General features: G+C 46.3%; 2 protein-coding genes across 2 annotated transcripts; both read left to right on the top strand.

The window, feature by feature from the left end:
* Positions 1–12,207: 12,207 nt before the first annotated feature.
* DFJ58DRAFT_662785 (uncharacterized protein) lies at positions 12,208–12,840 on the top strand (the record flags this gene model as incomplete). Its single annotated transcript, XM_041382323.1, has 2 exons — positions 12,208–12,439; positions 12,461–12,840. The coding sequence occupies 2 exons, from the start codon at positions 12,208–12,210 to the stop codon at positions 12,838–12,840; spliced, it is 612 nt and encodes a 203-aa protein (XP_041242167.1).
* Positions 12,841–13,489: 649 nt separating this feature from the next.
* On the top strand, positions 13,490–13,738 carry DFJ58DRAFT_644141 (uncharacterized protein; the record flags this gene model as incomplete). The annotated part of the gene is made up of 1 exon (XM_041381393.1): positions 13,490–13,738. A coding segment is annotated over one exon (249 nt), but the record flags the coding sequence as incomplete, so codon positions are not given.
* Positions 13,739–16,169: the final 2,431 nt, after the last annotated feature.

Genomic DNA, 16,169 nt, shown 5'->3' with positions numbered 1-16,169 from the left:
AATACTAACTTGGAGGCGTTTTTGGAGCAGCAGAGGGAGTTCCAGAACATCCTTCTTGAGGGGATCCGGAATGGAATTCAGATCACAGAGGCAGCCCATTCTGAGGCCTCTGACAAGGACACTGGTGAATCCAGATCCAAATCTGGTGGGGACATGGAGATGGATGGCTGAGGATTTTTGGATCTGCTTTCTCTGCTACTAATGTACTTGTATATCCGTTTTGTATATTCATTGTATAGCAATAGGACCGGGTTTGTCTGAATATGCAGTGTGGAAATCCGAGACTAGATCAGACACGTTTCTGAGTCCCGTGGCTAGTAACCACAAAGTCTCTTCATCCAAGCCTTCGTATCCGGACCATCGGACGAGGTATAAGAGTTGGCATTAACGTCTATGATGGTCTAGTTTAGAGTCTAGGATTTCGGATATCTCATATTCTGGTTCTCCGTCGACTTGACTGGAGGTGGAGGAGGCTGGATACGATTAGGAATTGTGTTCGGAACGGATGGTTCTAACTGCAAGATGTGGAAAACAGGATGGATGGATTTCATGGATTCGGGAAGTCGGATGGTGAAGGAATGGGTACCCAGACGAGATATGACTTCACACGGACCTAGGTTCTTTTCTGAGAGTTTCTTAGATGGATGAGTGGATCGGAAGTACTTAGCCTTGACAAAGACTTGGTCTCCGATATTGATATCCAGAGCGGGTTTCCGTTTAGCGTCCGCAGGTCCTTGATATCTTTCTTGGGCATGAGCCATTTCTTCTCAGAGGAATTGGTGAAGGTCGTCGAGATCTATAGCATAGTCGCGAGCACGGTTGGAGGATAGATCGCATCCAGATGGACAGATATGTTCGGATGATAACCCTTATTAGCAAAGAAAGGCAATACTCCAGTAGTAGTACTTGGAGCATTATTGTAGGAAAACTCTGCTAAGGGAAGTAGTTCCGACCAGTTGTCCTGCTGATAATTGCAATATATCTGAAGGTATTGTTCTAGGGTTTGGTTGGCATGCTCGGTTTGTCCGTCCCCTTCCAGATGATATCCGGATGTGAAGTGGAGGACCATATCCAATGCTTTCCCTAAGGACCGGAAGAAGTGGGATATGAATTCTGTACCACAGTCCGAGGTGACATGGGATGGAACTCCGTGCTTGGAAAACACATGGAGTAGGAACAGGTGAGCGAGGTCAGGAGAGGTAATGGTATTGTGAGTCGGAACAAATATTGCTTGCTTGGATAGTCGATCTATGATAACGAGGATGGCTGTAAAGCTGGATGAGTCCAGAAGTTGCTCTATGAAATCCATAGAGATGGAATTCCATGGCTTTTCCGGTATGGGAAGTTGCTTGAGCAATTTGTAGGGTTTATGTCTCGGAACCTTGGCTCAGGCACAGGTAGTGCAGGAATGGACATAGTCCTTAACATAGGTGCGTATACCCGGCCATGTATACTTGCGTTAGATGAGGTCTAGGGTTCGGTTTTGACCAAAGTGTCTGGATAAGGGGTGATCATGAGTATTATGGAGGACACGAAGTCGGAGGTTATTGGATTCCGGAACATATATACAATTGTCGCAATGGAGGAAACCACTATTGTCCACTGTCCATCTCGGATCCGAAGGTACTGGAAGATGGTTGGTTGCAATAGGGTCATTAGGGAGTGCAGTCAGGATGTCTTTCTGAAGGTCATCAATATCCATTAGAACAGCTGCTCTAAGAACTGGAGTTGCTAAGGTTGAGGCTTGTAGGGATGAAGCTAACTGTTCAGATGTGAATACCGGACGGAAGTTATGAGGGTTAACTCGAGCGTAGTCCTTATCCCCCTCTTTGGGATAGACATCCCAGCGTCTAGTAAGGGAATCCAGTTTAACTCTGAGTTTTCCAGGACGGAAACGGATGATGAGATTAAACTGGTGGAGGAATTCCGACCAGCGAGCCTGATGGTGAGAGAGGAGTTTGGTAGTGGCGAAGTACTCAAGGTTTTTGTGGTCCGTGACAATATCTATAGGCTCGGCCGAGCCTTCTAGATAATGTCACCAGGTCCAGAAAGCTTCATATATAGCTAGGAGTTCCTTGTCATGGGTGTCATAGTTGAGTTCTGGAGCAATTAGCATATGAGAGTAAAACACTACCGGATGAAGCTCTGAGTCCGGACATACAATGGAGAGTATTCTGGCTATAGCATAGTCAGAGGCATCAGTTTCCACTACTATAGGAACATCCAGCATCCAATGTGTAAGCACTGGAGCGGTAGTGAAAGCTTTCTTGAGTTCTTCAATGGATTTCCGACAATCTTCAGAAAAGTTCCATGGAGCATCCTTGCATGTAAGCCATGTTAACGGAACCACAATATCCGAGTAGTTGAATATAAACTGTCTATAGAAATTTGCGAATCCGAGGAAGGACTGGATATCCTTGACTTTCCGGGGTTCCGGCCAGTCAGTAATAGCTTGGATCTTCTCAGATGACATGGTCAAGCTGTCCGGAGATAGGAGGTATCCGAGGTATTCAACGGAAGTGGAATGGAATTTGCATTTTTCGGGTTTGGCATAGAGACAATGTTTACAGAGTCGACGGAGTACTTCTTGGACGTGTTGCTTGTGGGACGCAAGGTCATGGGAATAGATAAGGGGATGTTATCATCCTTCTCTTGTGTTCCTGCTGGTCCTGGAGTCCAATCTGTCAGTTTCCTGTTGGGTATGATATTTCGATTTGTTCCTTACAAGCAGCTAATGGTGTACAGATGTTCGGAGAATGAATATCACTATAATTTGTGCTTGTTCATCTCTCTTTATTCTGAGCCATGCGCCTACTCTTGAGTGAAGCGACGAGAACTGGCGCAAAATCATACAGGACTCTCGCGAAAGGTCAATACTCACAGAGGTCTGACATCTACACCTAAGTACTCCGCTAGTTGAACTCACAGAGATACGGGCGGACATTAGCTTTTTCACCACACAAGCTACAAACCTCCCAGTTCGCCGGCTTCCATCACCACTGAAACCCAAGAAGCAGCCAGTCGCGACTCTGCCACCTAAACCAGATGATCTAGTCACTCCCAAGAGCTTTGCTGAGTCTAGTCGCCTCCCTCCTCCAAGCCATCCCAGACGTTTGAGGAGCAACTGTCAATGAAAGATCCTCCCACAAACCTGGCGATTCCCAGGGATGTTGGTCAGAAGCGTTGTTTGAGCAAAGGTGTGAATGGCAAAGGTGGACCTTCCACCTCACGTGATACCAGGGGGATGACAATGCAGCCACCCCAAAATGTTTCAAGAAGGAGCAAGGTAGCATCTTTATACTGAAGAAGAACAAGGTAATGTTTCGTTGGGTTTTGGTGATCGGTGCTCATGATCATTACTCCATCAGCCTGGGAAGCCATAGGCAATTGTTTGGTGTTTTGGATATCGTCATTCAATTGTACAAGTAATCAAACATCAGGCCTTACAAGGATGATGTTAGTATTTCTGCTTCACACAATTCGGGAACTGGCATAGGCAGGAACATTGCTTTCATCCAGCCTGAGGCTGAGTGCTGGATTACTTAGCAGTGTGATGAATAATACATTGTGTGGAGTATACAATAGAGAATATAACATATAGCACGTCATTCATTCATCGTAAAGCAGTTGCAAATAACATGAAACATAAACTTCGGTAAGGGAAGACTGCAACATTGCCTAGTGTCATATGAAGGGCCAGATTTCGTGGAAGTGCAAGAAGCGGTACGCAGGACTGCTTGGTGAACGTAAATATGAAAAGCCTGGTGTCAGAACACTATTTGCAAGTGATTGGAATTTCAAGTCATAATGTGAAAATTGTTGTTGATGGGATCAGCGCAGGAGCAGGCTGATAAAGGTATCATCTGCATCACTGATATGTTCAGTGATGATGGTGAGTTCCTGGCACCCTGCACTACTGGTAAGGCAGTAGTCCGATTAACACTATAGCTGAGAGGGGGCACATTTGTGCAGTTTTGATGAGGGAAACCATGCATCACTGATGGTTGGACTGACATCAGGTCATGGAGATTCACCACCTGATCAATTGTTGTCAATGGACATAGACCAGACGACGGGTGCGTTTGAGGAGAGAGGCAGATATGCAATCTGAAGCACAATACATCATTGGCCAAGCGGTGGAAAGAGGGATCAAGATTGTGACTGATGGAATACAAGTCATAGTCACAAATGTGGCTTGGGCACTTCAGCTGCACAGCCTATGATATATTCTGTGAAGTAATAATGAGGATGTCACGTATAAAATGTACTATCTCAAACTTCCAGTGTACTCAACTCTGACTTGACCTAAATGCCCAGCGTGTCTTTGTATCAAAACATATTGTGGTAAGTGATGAATTTAAACTTTGTTGAACGAAACTGAGATAGTGATGTACTCGGTAGTTGAAACTAAGGAAAGGTCATCACCCATCGTTCAGGTGCAGGAGGAATCAGAGATAAAGCCCTGCCAGAAATTTGAAGGACACACCTATTTTTTTGAGGGCGCCATACATTTGCTGGACCAAAAATGGATGATGATTTGTTCATCTGACAGCTCGCTGCAGATATGGAACTTGAAGAGTGGGAAACAGATAGGAGAGGACTGGTGGGACGGGGATAGCAGAGTATGGACGATAGCATTGTCTCTGGACGGGAAGAAAGTGGTTAGCGGAAGTTCGGATGGTGGAGTGAGATTGTGGGACATCAACACAGGCAAAGTTATTGCGAAATGGACGGGACACACAGAAACCGTGAAGTCTGTCTGCTGGAGTCAAGATGGTCAGCAAGTGGTGAGCGGATCTGAAGATGGGACTGTAAGGGAGTGGGAAGTGGAGAAGGGAGTGACAATCCTAGGTCCAATCGAGACTGGTGTTACAGTCAAGTACGCCCCCTATTCATTTTCTTTGCTTTACATCATTGTATTACATCACGATCGCATCTTGCCGTCGCTAGATGATCTATTCTTGTTATCTTTGACTCGTCTTATCTCTGACTCGTTTTATCTCTGACTCGTCTCTATGACCTCATCGTACCGGCCCTAAAGTCGTTACCGTTCACTATATAAACTCGTCTTGTACTATGTAGTTCTTTACTTTAATCTTACTAGGTTTTACCTGGAACTTCCTTCGCTTAAGACCTCCAATCTTAAGTCGCATTGAATGTGATTCAAGTCGAGGACACTCTCCTTGCCTTGTCTTAAAGAAACCTTGAAACTTCGGTATACGCCGAAGCCTTGAACCGACCTTGGCCGATTACTCTTACTGAGTAGCCATACGTCAGAACCATCCTAGTTCGTAACAAAAGATTAAAGTCTTCTACGAATACATCGCTATCACGCGTTGTAACTCAGAACAGAACAAACCCTGGTCATCACGACAGATAGAACTCCAGGTCCCCAGAAGCTAAGAAACAAGCTGACGTCATTAACACCAATTTTTGGCGCTTTGAACCTAGGTGCTGTACCACCCCTACCACCTTTGAATCCCCCGATGTCTTCCACGAAACCCGATTGAAATCAAGATCGGATCTCCCCCAGGTCTTTGACGGGGACTAGAGATAAATCCGAAGGGATTCTTGATGTCATGCATGTCTTACCTCGATATCAACGAGAAGATCTATGTCGATGACAAGCAGAAAATCATTTTCGTAACCTCCTTCATGAATGAAGGAAACGCACGCTACTGGAAGGAAGATTTCCTCAGACAAGTGCAAGACCCCAACAATAAGACCACCGTAGGCCTTGTCAAAGGATACGGTACATGGGCCGAATTCCTTGCCGACTTCAAAAGCGCGTTTAGGCCGCTTGATCCCTCGGGAACCTGCGCTAGCTAAACTCCGTAACCTGAAACAAGGAACCGAACTTCAAGATTATATCTCGGAGTTCTTGATGCTCACACGACGGGCAGGAATTCAAGGTGATGTCGCCAAGAAGCAATTCTTCCTAGACGGATTACACCCAGGACTGACTCGCCTCGCCTTTACGGCACGGGCGATGTCTCTGACGATTTCGAAGTTGTCCTCTCCACTTGTATCAACCTCGACAACTCACGCCTTCACCTGAACGCCATCAGGGCACGCAACCAACCCCAGAAGAAGAAGAACTTCGGATCCAACCGATACGTGCCATCTAAGGACCCCAATGCCATGGTAATTGATCGGCTTTCTGAAGAAGAACGCGCGGAACATTTCCGAACCGGAAAATGTTTCACCTGTCACAAGACCGGACATCTTTTCTAAGAACTGTCCAGGAGAAGAAGAAAGGAAAGACTCCGGTACGCCGCAAAGAAGTAGAAAGCAGCGATGATGAAGAAGAAGGAAGCAGAAGTCCGCCGTCTCAACGAGGATTTTTGATATGGGAGACTGGATCAACGTCAGTATCTCTCAATGTACCCATAAGACTTGTACGAAAAGTTGGTGAACGAAAAGAACTTTGAGTTCCCCTTTCCCTCATTTCGAAAACTCGTCTGAAAACCGTTGAAACCACCGCAGTTGTTGATTCCGGAGCAGCCGGAACCTTTATCTCAGAAGACTTCGTCAAGAAACACAAGATCCGAACCCACGCCCTTAGTAAACCTTTCCGGGTTACTACCGCCGATGGAAGCTATTCCAAAAGCGGAGCTATACGCCGATACTGCGTTCTCACCATCAAGATTGACGAACGAACCATGATAGGGAAGTTTAACGTCACACGTCTTGGCAGAAGAGATCAGATTCTCCTAGGAATCCCTGGCTACGAGCTATGAACCCGGTTATTGACTGGGCAGCCGAAACTCTCATCCTTTCTCGAACGGAAAAGAGTAATCCAAGTTGAAGAAGAAGTCGACAAAGAAAGGAAGAAGAACAGTCCTTCCACTTCTATTTCGACAAGAACCCATAGATCGAACTTGGAAGCAATCCAAACTTAGGAAAGCACCAATTGTCGAAACCCTCTGTCGTTTATCCTAAAGCGACCATCGAAGAAATCATTGACGAAGAAGCACCATTCGTTTCCCCCGCCATTGATCCACTCCCTGATCTACTCCCCATCCCCGATGAAGACGATGAAACCTTTGATACCAAGGAAGACGTCTGGACGCAAGAGAACTTTGCCGCACCAGTGCGAGAAGTCTCTACATTACGACCTAGATGATGACGAATTCCTGGTGGAATATTCCCTTGACGCATCCGAACTCCGGGTAATTTCAAATACTACCATGGATACGCCATTGACCCCAGACGGTACCAGTCGTTCTGAACAGAAATCCACGGTTAAACCCTTGCCACGACCTACGGAATACGCGAAAGTTAGTAACAAAGCTCAGCAGTTCGCTCTAGCTGCGGGCTTAGAACAAAAGAAGAAAACTTTCGAAGAACTCGTACCCTCCTATCTCCACGACTTCGCCGATATCTTCGCTAAAGACGGTCTCAATCAACTCCCTCCTGAACTGACCCGGTATTGACCATCGCATCGAAACGAAGCCAGGATTCATCCCCAAAACATCGAAAATCTACCCCCTCTCTATCGCCGAACGAGCCGCCATCAAAGCATTCATTGATGAAAACGTGAAAAAAGGTTTTATCTCGGAATCTAAATTGCCACAGGCTAGTGGTTTCTTCTTTGTGGGAAAGAAAAGCGGGGATCTTCGACCCTTGTCAAGATTATCGGTATATCAACGATTGGATGATCAAGAACGCCTATCCCTTGCCGCTTCCCTTATCCCCTGTCGCACGATTACACGGAGCAAAGTATTTCACCAAGATGGACGTCCGATCCGGCTACAATAACATCCGCATTCACCCTGACGATAGATGGAAAGCTGCATTCACTACGGAATTCGGACTCTATGAGCCGAATGTCATGTTCTTCGGGCTTTGCAATTCCCCGGCCACATTCCAAGCCTACATGAACCGTACTTTCCAACAAGAAATCAATGAAGGATGGTTGGTGATTTATATGGACGATATCCTCATCTTTTCGGATAACCTTGATGAGCATCACGCTCGTACCCGTCGAATTCTTACGAAAGATCCGTGAAGAACGACTCTTCTTGAAACCAGAGAAATGTACCTTTGACGCGCAAGAAGGTTGAATACCTCGGCATGATTATTCGCCCGGGATGCGTAGCTATGGACGTTGCTAAGACTGACGGAATCCGCGATTGGCCAACTCCATCCACTGTTAAAGAAACCAGGTCGTTCCTGGGTTTCTGTAACTTCTACCGGAACTTCATCCCTCATTATTCCGATATCGCACGACCTCTTATCGATCTTACAAAGAAAGATAATATCTTCCTTTGGTCCGCACCGTGTCAAGAAGGCATTTACGACACTAAAGAATGTTTCCTAAAACAGCCTGTCCTCCGTAACCCAGATCCATCCCGACAATTCGCCGGTAGCCACCGATGCATCCCTTGTTGCAACGGGTGCTGTCTTACTACAGACCGATGAGAACGGCGTGTATCATCCATGCGGATACCTCTCCCAATCCCTTAACCCCGCTGAAAGAAATTATCAGATCTTCGATCGAGAACTCCTGGCTGTTATCCGTGCACTCCAAGAATGGCGCCATTATTTGGAAGGAAACCCTCATCCAATTATTGTTTTCACCGATCATAAGAACCTCCTTTATTTCCGTACCAGCGCAAAAGTTAACCCGTCGCCAAGCCAGATGGCAACTCCTTCTTTCTTGTTACGATATCGAACTTCACCACGTCCCAGGAACCAAGCTTGCTGCACCTGATGCCTTATCACGACGACCTGATCATGCACCAGACTACAGTCGATAACGAAGACGTAACACTCCTCCCCGATTCCATGTTCATTCACCTTCTCGACCAAGAGCTCATGACTACTCTTGCGAACCCTGATCCTGATGACACCGACCCCATCTTCCAAGCCGCCTCCGATGCCTTAAATGGCCTTTGCCTTCCTCCCATGAAATCGGCTCTCTCTGACTGGACGATTAAAGATGATATCTTGTTCTACAAAGACCGTGCCTACGTCCGTCCAGCCGGACGCCACTCTATTCTAGAACGAACCCATGACCACGCCACAGCGGGACATCCCGGCCGTTTTAAAACCGAAGAACTGGTTAAACGCGACTTCTGGTGGCCGTCCATGGGAACCTATATCCGTAAATACGTTGAGGGTTGCGCCCTTTGTCAGCAAATGAAATCCGATACCCATCCCACGACCCCTCCGTTGGTTCCTATCCCTTCTTCGGTCTCTACTCCGTTCTCCCAAGTCTCTGTCGACCTCATCACCGATCTTCCCCCATGTAACGGGTTCGACTCTATCATGGTCGTGGTAGACCATGGTCTTACGAAGGGGGTAATTCTCATCCCTTGTACGAAAACTATCACCTCAGAAGGCGTAGCAAAGAAATTCTTCAAATACGTCTACCGCCGTTTGGGCTCCATGAGAAAGTAATCTCAGATCGAGGCCCACAGTTCATATCCAAATTCTCTAAAGCCCTCGCAAAACTTTTGAAATACGACATCGCCGCTTCCACCGCTTATCATCCGCAAACAGACGGTCAAACCGAACGTTTGAATCAAGAACTAGAAACCTACCTCCGAATCTATTGCCGCAACAACCCAGAAGAATGGGTTGAACATATCCCCATGTCCGAATTCGTCCACAACCACCGCAAACATGACTCTCGCAACGCATCCCCATTCTTCCTTATGATGGGATACGAGCCACGGGCTCTCCCCCATGTACTCCCAGACTCCACTGTTCCCGCCGCAGAAGAACGACTTCGCCTCCTTCAGAAAATACGAGAAGAAGCTATCTCCTACCACAATCTTGCAATGCAGCGAATGGCCGCACGATCATACGGAAAGAAGTATCAACCATGGAAGGTCGGCGATAAGGTTTGGTTATCGGGAAAGAATCTTATCACGCAGTTACCATCACGAAAACTCGCTCCAAAACGCTACGGCCCCTTTACCGTTACCGCGGTACTATCGCTGATTACATTCACACTCCAATTACCCAAGCAGTGGAAGGTTCACCCCACGTTCCATGCTTCCAAATTATCCTCCTATCACGAAACCGAAATCCACGGTCCCAATTTCCCTGATCCTCCACCTGATATCATTGATAACGAAGAAGAATACGAAGTCGAAGCAATCTTGTCACACAAGGGCACGGGTAAACGAAGACGCTATCTCATATCCCGGAAAGGATATTCTTCCGCTAGTAACGAATGGATTCCCACGGAAAATCTTGGCCACGCTTCCACAATCCTCGCCGCTTATAAGAAAGCTCACCAGTTATAAGAACCGTTGCGAAAAAATGTCTTTCTCAGAACTCCGTACTCTCCAGATTTGCCTCTTGCAGCTTCAAATCCTCATCAGAGCCATTGATAATATGTCCGAAACCCTTGCTACTTCCCCGTCCACAACATCTGTCACCTTGACCGAAACCACTGAATCCCCAAATTACTTCACCATCCTCGATGACATCGAAACCAACACGCTATTTGAATCCGCTCTCCTTTCTGAACAATACGCTATCGAGATAGATCGTCTCCTTGCTGAACAAGGAGCCCTGTCTAGCACGCTCCTCATTAACATCATTCGCGCCGCCAATCTCATTAAGCGAACCGCAGGCCTCCTTAGTGATAGCGAAAATGACCAACACTTTAAAGCCATTTTCCGTCATCTCCATATTCGCATTCGCAACTCTGCGATATGTCTCATGCCTACCTCTACCAAAGAAGTTGTTAGAGAAGCCATCCATATCGTCACTGAACGAATTGCAACAAACCCAATCGCCAGACCACCATCCCCTCACGTCGCAATTCCCATCCCTCCTCCGGTTGAGATATCATCTCCCGTTGAGCATACGTCTGGTACTATCACTCCTCCTGCTGTACCAATCATACCGTCTGCTCCTGCAGCTGCCCCGGCGGCAACCGCCCCTCGCCCACACCCCACTCGCCTACGACCCTTCAAGCGAGAGATTTCCGTCTCCCCTCCCCCCGCGTAACAGCGCTTTACGCTCCAAAACACCATCCCCGCCTCCGCAATCATCCTCCGTCACCATCGTGAAAACTGAACCCATTGATAATTTCAAATGTCGCTACTGCAAAGAATTCGGTCATCGTCACAAGAACTGCCCAACGTATTTCTGCTGCGTATGTCGTAACCTCGCGCCAGGGCATCTTTCGGTCTTTTGTAAAGACCTTAAAGGCGAGAAACCTATTCCATTAGTATGGACGGATGAGGGCTTCTACGAGGCTCTCGCTAAATGGGAGGCTGACAAAGACGCCGCCTTGGAACAGATCTCTGTCGAAGAAGATGAGAGAATGTTCATTCAGTGCGCAGGTGACCGTGACAATTATGACGCTTACGATAACTTTGATTGTTGAAATCGGTGACTTCAACGATAACAACGGGGTAATGTTACAGTCAAGTACGCCCCCTATTCATTTTCTTTGCTTTACATCATTGTATTACATCACGATCGCATCTTGCCGTCGCTAGATGATCTATTCTTGTTATCTTTGACTCGTCTTATCTCTGACTCGTTTTATCTCTGACTCGTCTTATCTCTGACTCGTCTCTATAACCTCATCGTACCGGCCCTAAAGTCGTTACCGTTCACTATATAAACTCGTCTTGTACTATGTAGTTCTTTACTTTAATCTTACTAGGTTTTACCTGGAACTTCCTTCGCTTAAGACCTCCAATCTTAAGTCGCATTGAACGTGATTCAAGTCGAGGACACTCTCCTTGCCTTGTCTTAAAGAAACCTTGAAACTTCGGTATACGCCGAAGCCTTGAACCGACCTTGGCCGATTACTCTTACTGAGTAGCCATACGTCAGAACCATCCTAGTTTGTAGCAACTGGGCACAAACAGGTGTATGCAGCCGTCTACTTGCCAGACATGACCATGATTGTGACTGCTGGATATGATGGGCCGATTCTGAGTCATGACTACTACCAGCTGCAGTGCACTGTCAAAATCTGGGATGCCAAGACACGCGAACTTGTCGTCACTCTCAAAGGACACACTGGTTCAGTGATGTGCCTGGCTTGGACCCCAGATGGAAAAATGGTGGTCTGAGTCAGCCTCGTGCCTCGGCTGACACAGAGTTTAGTCTACGTGCAAGTTAAGCGAGGTGGCGCAGCGCCTCTTGCTCCTGCCCACCTTGCAGCTTTTCATCCTCTCGAGTATTTAGCTACTCATTCTGCGTCTTTTGCACTATTCTATTTCAATTATGTTCCAAGAAGATCCTAACTTAGCCATTAGGCCTGATTACACCTTAGAAGAGCACCAGGCTGCATGTCAACATCTAGTTGATGAAGGACTCACAGATGACCAAGCAGCTTGGTCATTAGCAGCATTGTGGACTTTAACCAACAACGGGGACAAGGAACGTTGGAACCTCAGACAAGAACATATACAACAAATGAAAGCCAGGGAAGCCAAAGAGGCTGAAGAACTTCAGCGTTTACACAAAGAAGAATAAGAGGCAGTGCGCCGAGACGACAGAAAGAAGAACAAGACAAAGTACGCCCCATTAGTGCACAGAAAAGTACCATCAGACCCCACCATTTTACCGGCCCAATACACTACAAGAAAGCTCAAAGCTGGTGACTACTGTGAACCACACTATTTCACTAACAGAGGTCTTGAGGATGTGAAATCAGCAAGCTTGATAGCGGAACCAGACGCTATGGTCATGTTACCCTCTGCAGACAGTTTGCATTCATGGATCCCAGCAGTAGCAGTGAAAGACCCGAAGGCCGTGCTGGTCATCAAGGATGAGTGCCTCTCTTGGGAAGAGTTTAACAATGCCGCACCACACATGTTAGCATCAATGAGACTGCATGACTGGCTCAAAGAATGAATTGACATGCATGTCAAGTTCTGGTACACGTTACAAGGGCACAGATGGCGCCATGCGCCAGACCAGCTCAAGAAAGCCCCCCTCCTCTATCAGTCTCAACAGTGTCGCCGATGGCACCAAATGCTGGGAACAGCACAAACCTGGACTCTAGAAGAGCTCAACAACGACTTAATACTCGAAGCACGAGAAGAGCTCTTCAACAAGAAGTGGGAAAGAGAAATGAGATCAGCCATTCAGGTTAGTCTTCCAGAATCACTTCCTAGTCGAATGGAACTTATCTTAACCAATTCAATATTCTTTCACTTTGCAAACACCCCCCCCCCTTCTTGCCAATCGTGTATGCACACAGGCACTCTATTTTCACACAACAAAAATATTTGGGCATCACGTGCCCCCATACGCACACTACATCTCAATCACTGATGATGAACGTGGCTATGTTGAACCCCCCCCCCCCCTGTGACTTATCATATATGGAATCAATCCATTCACCGCTTCACAGCAAGCAGCAGCAGCATATATTGGAATGCACCCCCAGCAACCTGCTTCAATGCAGAAGTGTCCTTTCCCACCAATGGAAGATGCTTCAGCTAGCAACAAGAAGGTACGGTCAGTATGCCCTGTTCCAAACACAGGCCCATTACCTTGCTGTGCAGTGTGTCTCGCACAATCTCCGCACCACACAATTGAATGTGTCATGGCCCAAACCTGGAATAAGAAGTTCAACACTTTCTCAGAGCACATCTGCAAAGGGCTTTGGACAAAAGATGGGAAGCAGTTATGCACTAGTTGGCAAAGAGAGGAAGGCTGCAACGTCCCCAGGCACAATACACACCATTTCTATTCAGGCTGTGGAGCAACCATGCATGGTGCCCAAAAATGCCCTAGAGCTGAGAGAACAAACACTGCTGACACCATACAAAGCTGACACATGGGCATATGAACTTCATAGTGCAGGAGTCTTAGAGCATTTCATTAAGGTACCAGATGGACTCTGTTTAGGTTTCAAAATAGATTTCTCATCAATTTCAGTTGTACAGACTCCCCCGAATAAAGATTTGATTTCCAAGTACTCAATCGAGTTCAGTAGCATCATTCAAAAGGAACTAGACAGAGGAAGATACCTTGGACCATTCCTAGCTAACACATTAGAAAAACTAATAGGACTGTTTCAGTCCTCTCCCATGTCAATCATTCCAAAGCCAGGCAAACCAGGCAAATTCAGAGTCATACAAAATTTCTCATACCCGCACTCCCCTAGCATCATCCACCCGAACCCATCGATTAACTCTTACATAGATGTGCAGAGCTTTCCAACGACATGGGGCAAGTTTTTGATTATATACAATCTAATCGCAAACCTACCTCCGGGTTCAGAAGCAGCAACAAGAGACATGTCAGAGGCATACTAAACAGTCCCTTTGCATCCATCACAGTGGCCAGCAGGAGTAGTAAGAGTATCGGACTCTCACTTCTGCATAGATACCTGCATGGCTTTTGAGGCAGCCCCATCTGCTGGAATCTACGGACTCATGGCAGACACTGGAGCTGAAGTGTTTCAGAACAACGGAATCGGACCACTGGACAAATGGGTAGATGACCATCTGTTCATCAGAATCAAACACATGTTTTTAGCTCAATATAACGAATGGAGGAAGACATGGAATCTAACTTATGCAAAAGCTGACATGCGCCAATCAGGTGGATGTATCTGGTTCGGAGAACGATGCCCAGAGACAGGAAAGCTAGAAGAGTCAAATGAAGACTGTTCTAAGCCAATCAAGGACCTGTCGGGCAGCTTGCTGAGATCAGAACACAACAAATTGTTTACGTTCAACTTACGAGATGTTGATGACCTATCAGGAAAAATGGGCATCATTTGGGGACCGCTAAAGGACCAGCCATTTGCACCGTCCACAATCTACACAGGTTTCACCTGGAACACTCAGGTCAAAACTGTTTCATTAAGTCCAGCAAGTGGCTCAAAAAACCGTCCGTATGTTTTGGCATTTTTCACTATCTATAATATTGTGTGAGAACAAACAAATGCCTCAAAAACATGCTTATACCACATTGTAGTATGGCTTCAGGGCTTTCATTTGAGCCCTACACCGTGGGAATCGGTGGAGATATGGTGGAGATACAAGGCTCACAAAATGGTGACTCATGCGGACAGTTTTTTGACTCAAGTATTTTACAGTAATAACCAGGTATTCTAGTATTTTGTATGACCTCCCTTGGCTTTAATTACTGCCTCTATCCTTCTAGGCATACTCTCAATTAATTTCTGGCAATCCTCAGCTGTGATCTTCCCCCATTCCACTGCTACTCTCTCCCAAAGCTCCCATACTCCTTTAGGGGGGTTTTCATAGGCTTGAAGCTTTTTCTTGAGTGTTCCCTAGAGATGTTCAATGACATTGACATCAGGAGACTGTGCTGGCCAGTCAAGAACATTGATGTTATGTTCTTCAAACCATTCCCTAGCTCTTCTGGATGTGTGCTTGGGATCATTATCCTGTTGGAAAATGATATCTTCTTCATCAATCCCTGATTCTGCCAAGCTAGGCAGCAAGTGGTCATTTAAAATGTCCACATACTGCTCAGCATTCATCTTCCCCTCAACCTCAGCAAGCATTCCCACACCATTCCATCCCATACAGCCCCATACCATTAAAGAACCTCCTCCAAACTTGACAGTCCCATTAACCTCTCTGTCTGTTAGGCCATCTCCCTTCTTTTTCCATACATACACCTTCCCATCTGACCCAATCCTATTGATTTTGGTCTCATCTGACCATATAACATGCTTCCAGTCCTCTACAGTCCAGTGTTGATGAGCTAAGGCAAAGGCTAGTCTTCTCTGCCTATGTTTGATGGAGAGAAGAGGCTTTTTCTTCTTTGTTACTGCCTTGAGATGAGCTGCCTTGAGAACATTCCTCACAGTTTGTGAAGAGACAGGGGTAGTGATGGTGGAATTGATATAATGGGTGGCTTGGACAGCATTATCAGCCTTTCCTGTAGTGATATGTTGGATAATAGCCCTTTTGTCAGTAGAGGTAAGCTTGGATGGACGTCCTCCACAAGAGTTTTCCTTGTCTGGGTGGCTTTCTTTGATGAACTTGGCCACAGTGGACTTGCATATTCCAGTTCTAGAGGAAATTTGGCGAGCAGAGAGGCCAGCATAAGACAGAGAGAGGATATTATCTCTTTGAGCAGAGGAGATGGCTTTCATGGTGATTATGACTATGATACATGAGATATTCTGGTTTATATAGTTAGATATAGTCATAAAATAACATAATGACACCACTTTATAATTTATATAATAG

This window comes from Suillus subalutaceus (genome assembly GCF_016647625.1).
Source record: "Suillus subalutaceus strain FC151 chromosome Unknown DFJ58scaffold_78, whole genome shotgun sequence".
NCBI classification, from domain to species: Eukaryota; Fungi; Basidiomycota; class Agaricomycetes; order Boletales; family Suillaceae; genus Suillus; species Suillus subalutaceus.
This window is presented reverse-complemented; position numbering and strand designations above follow the sequence as displayed.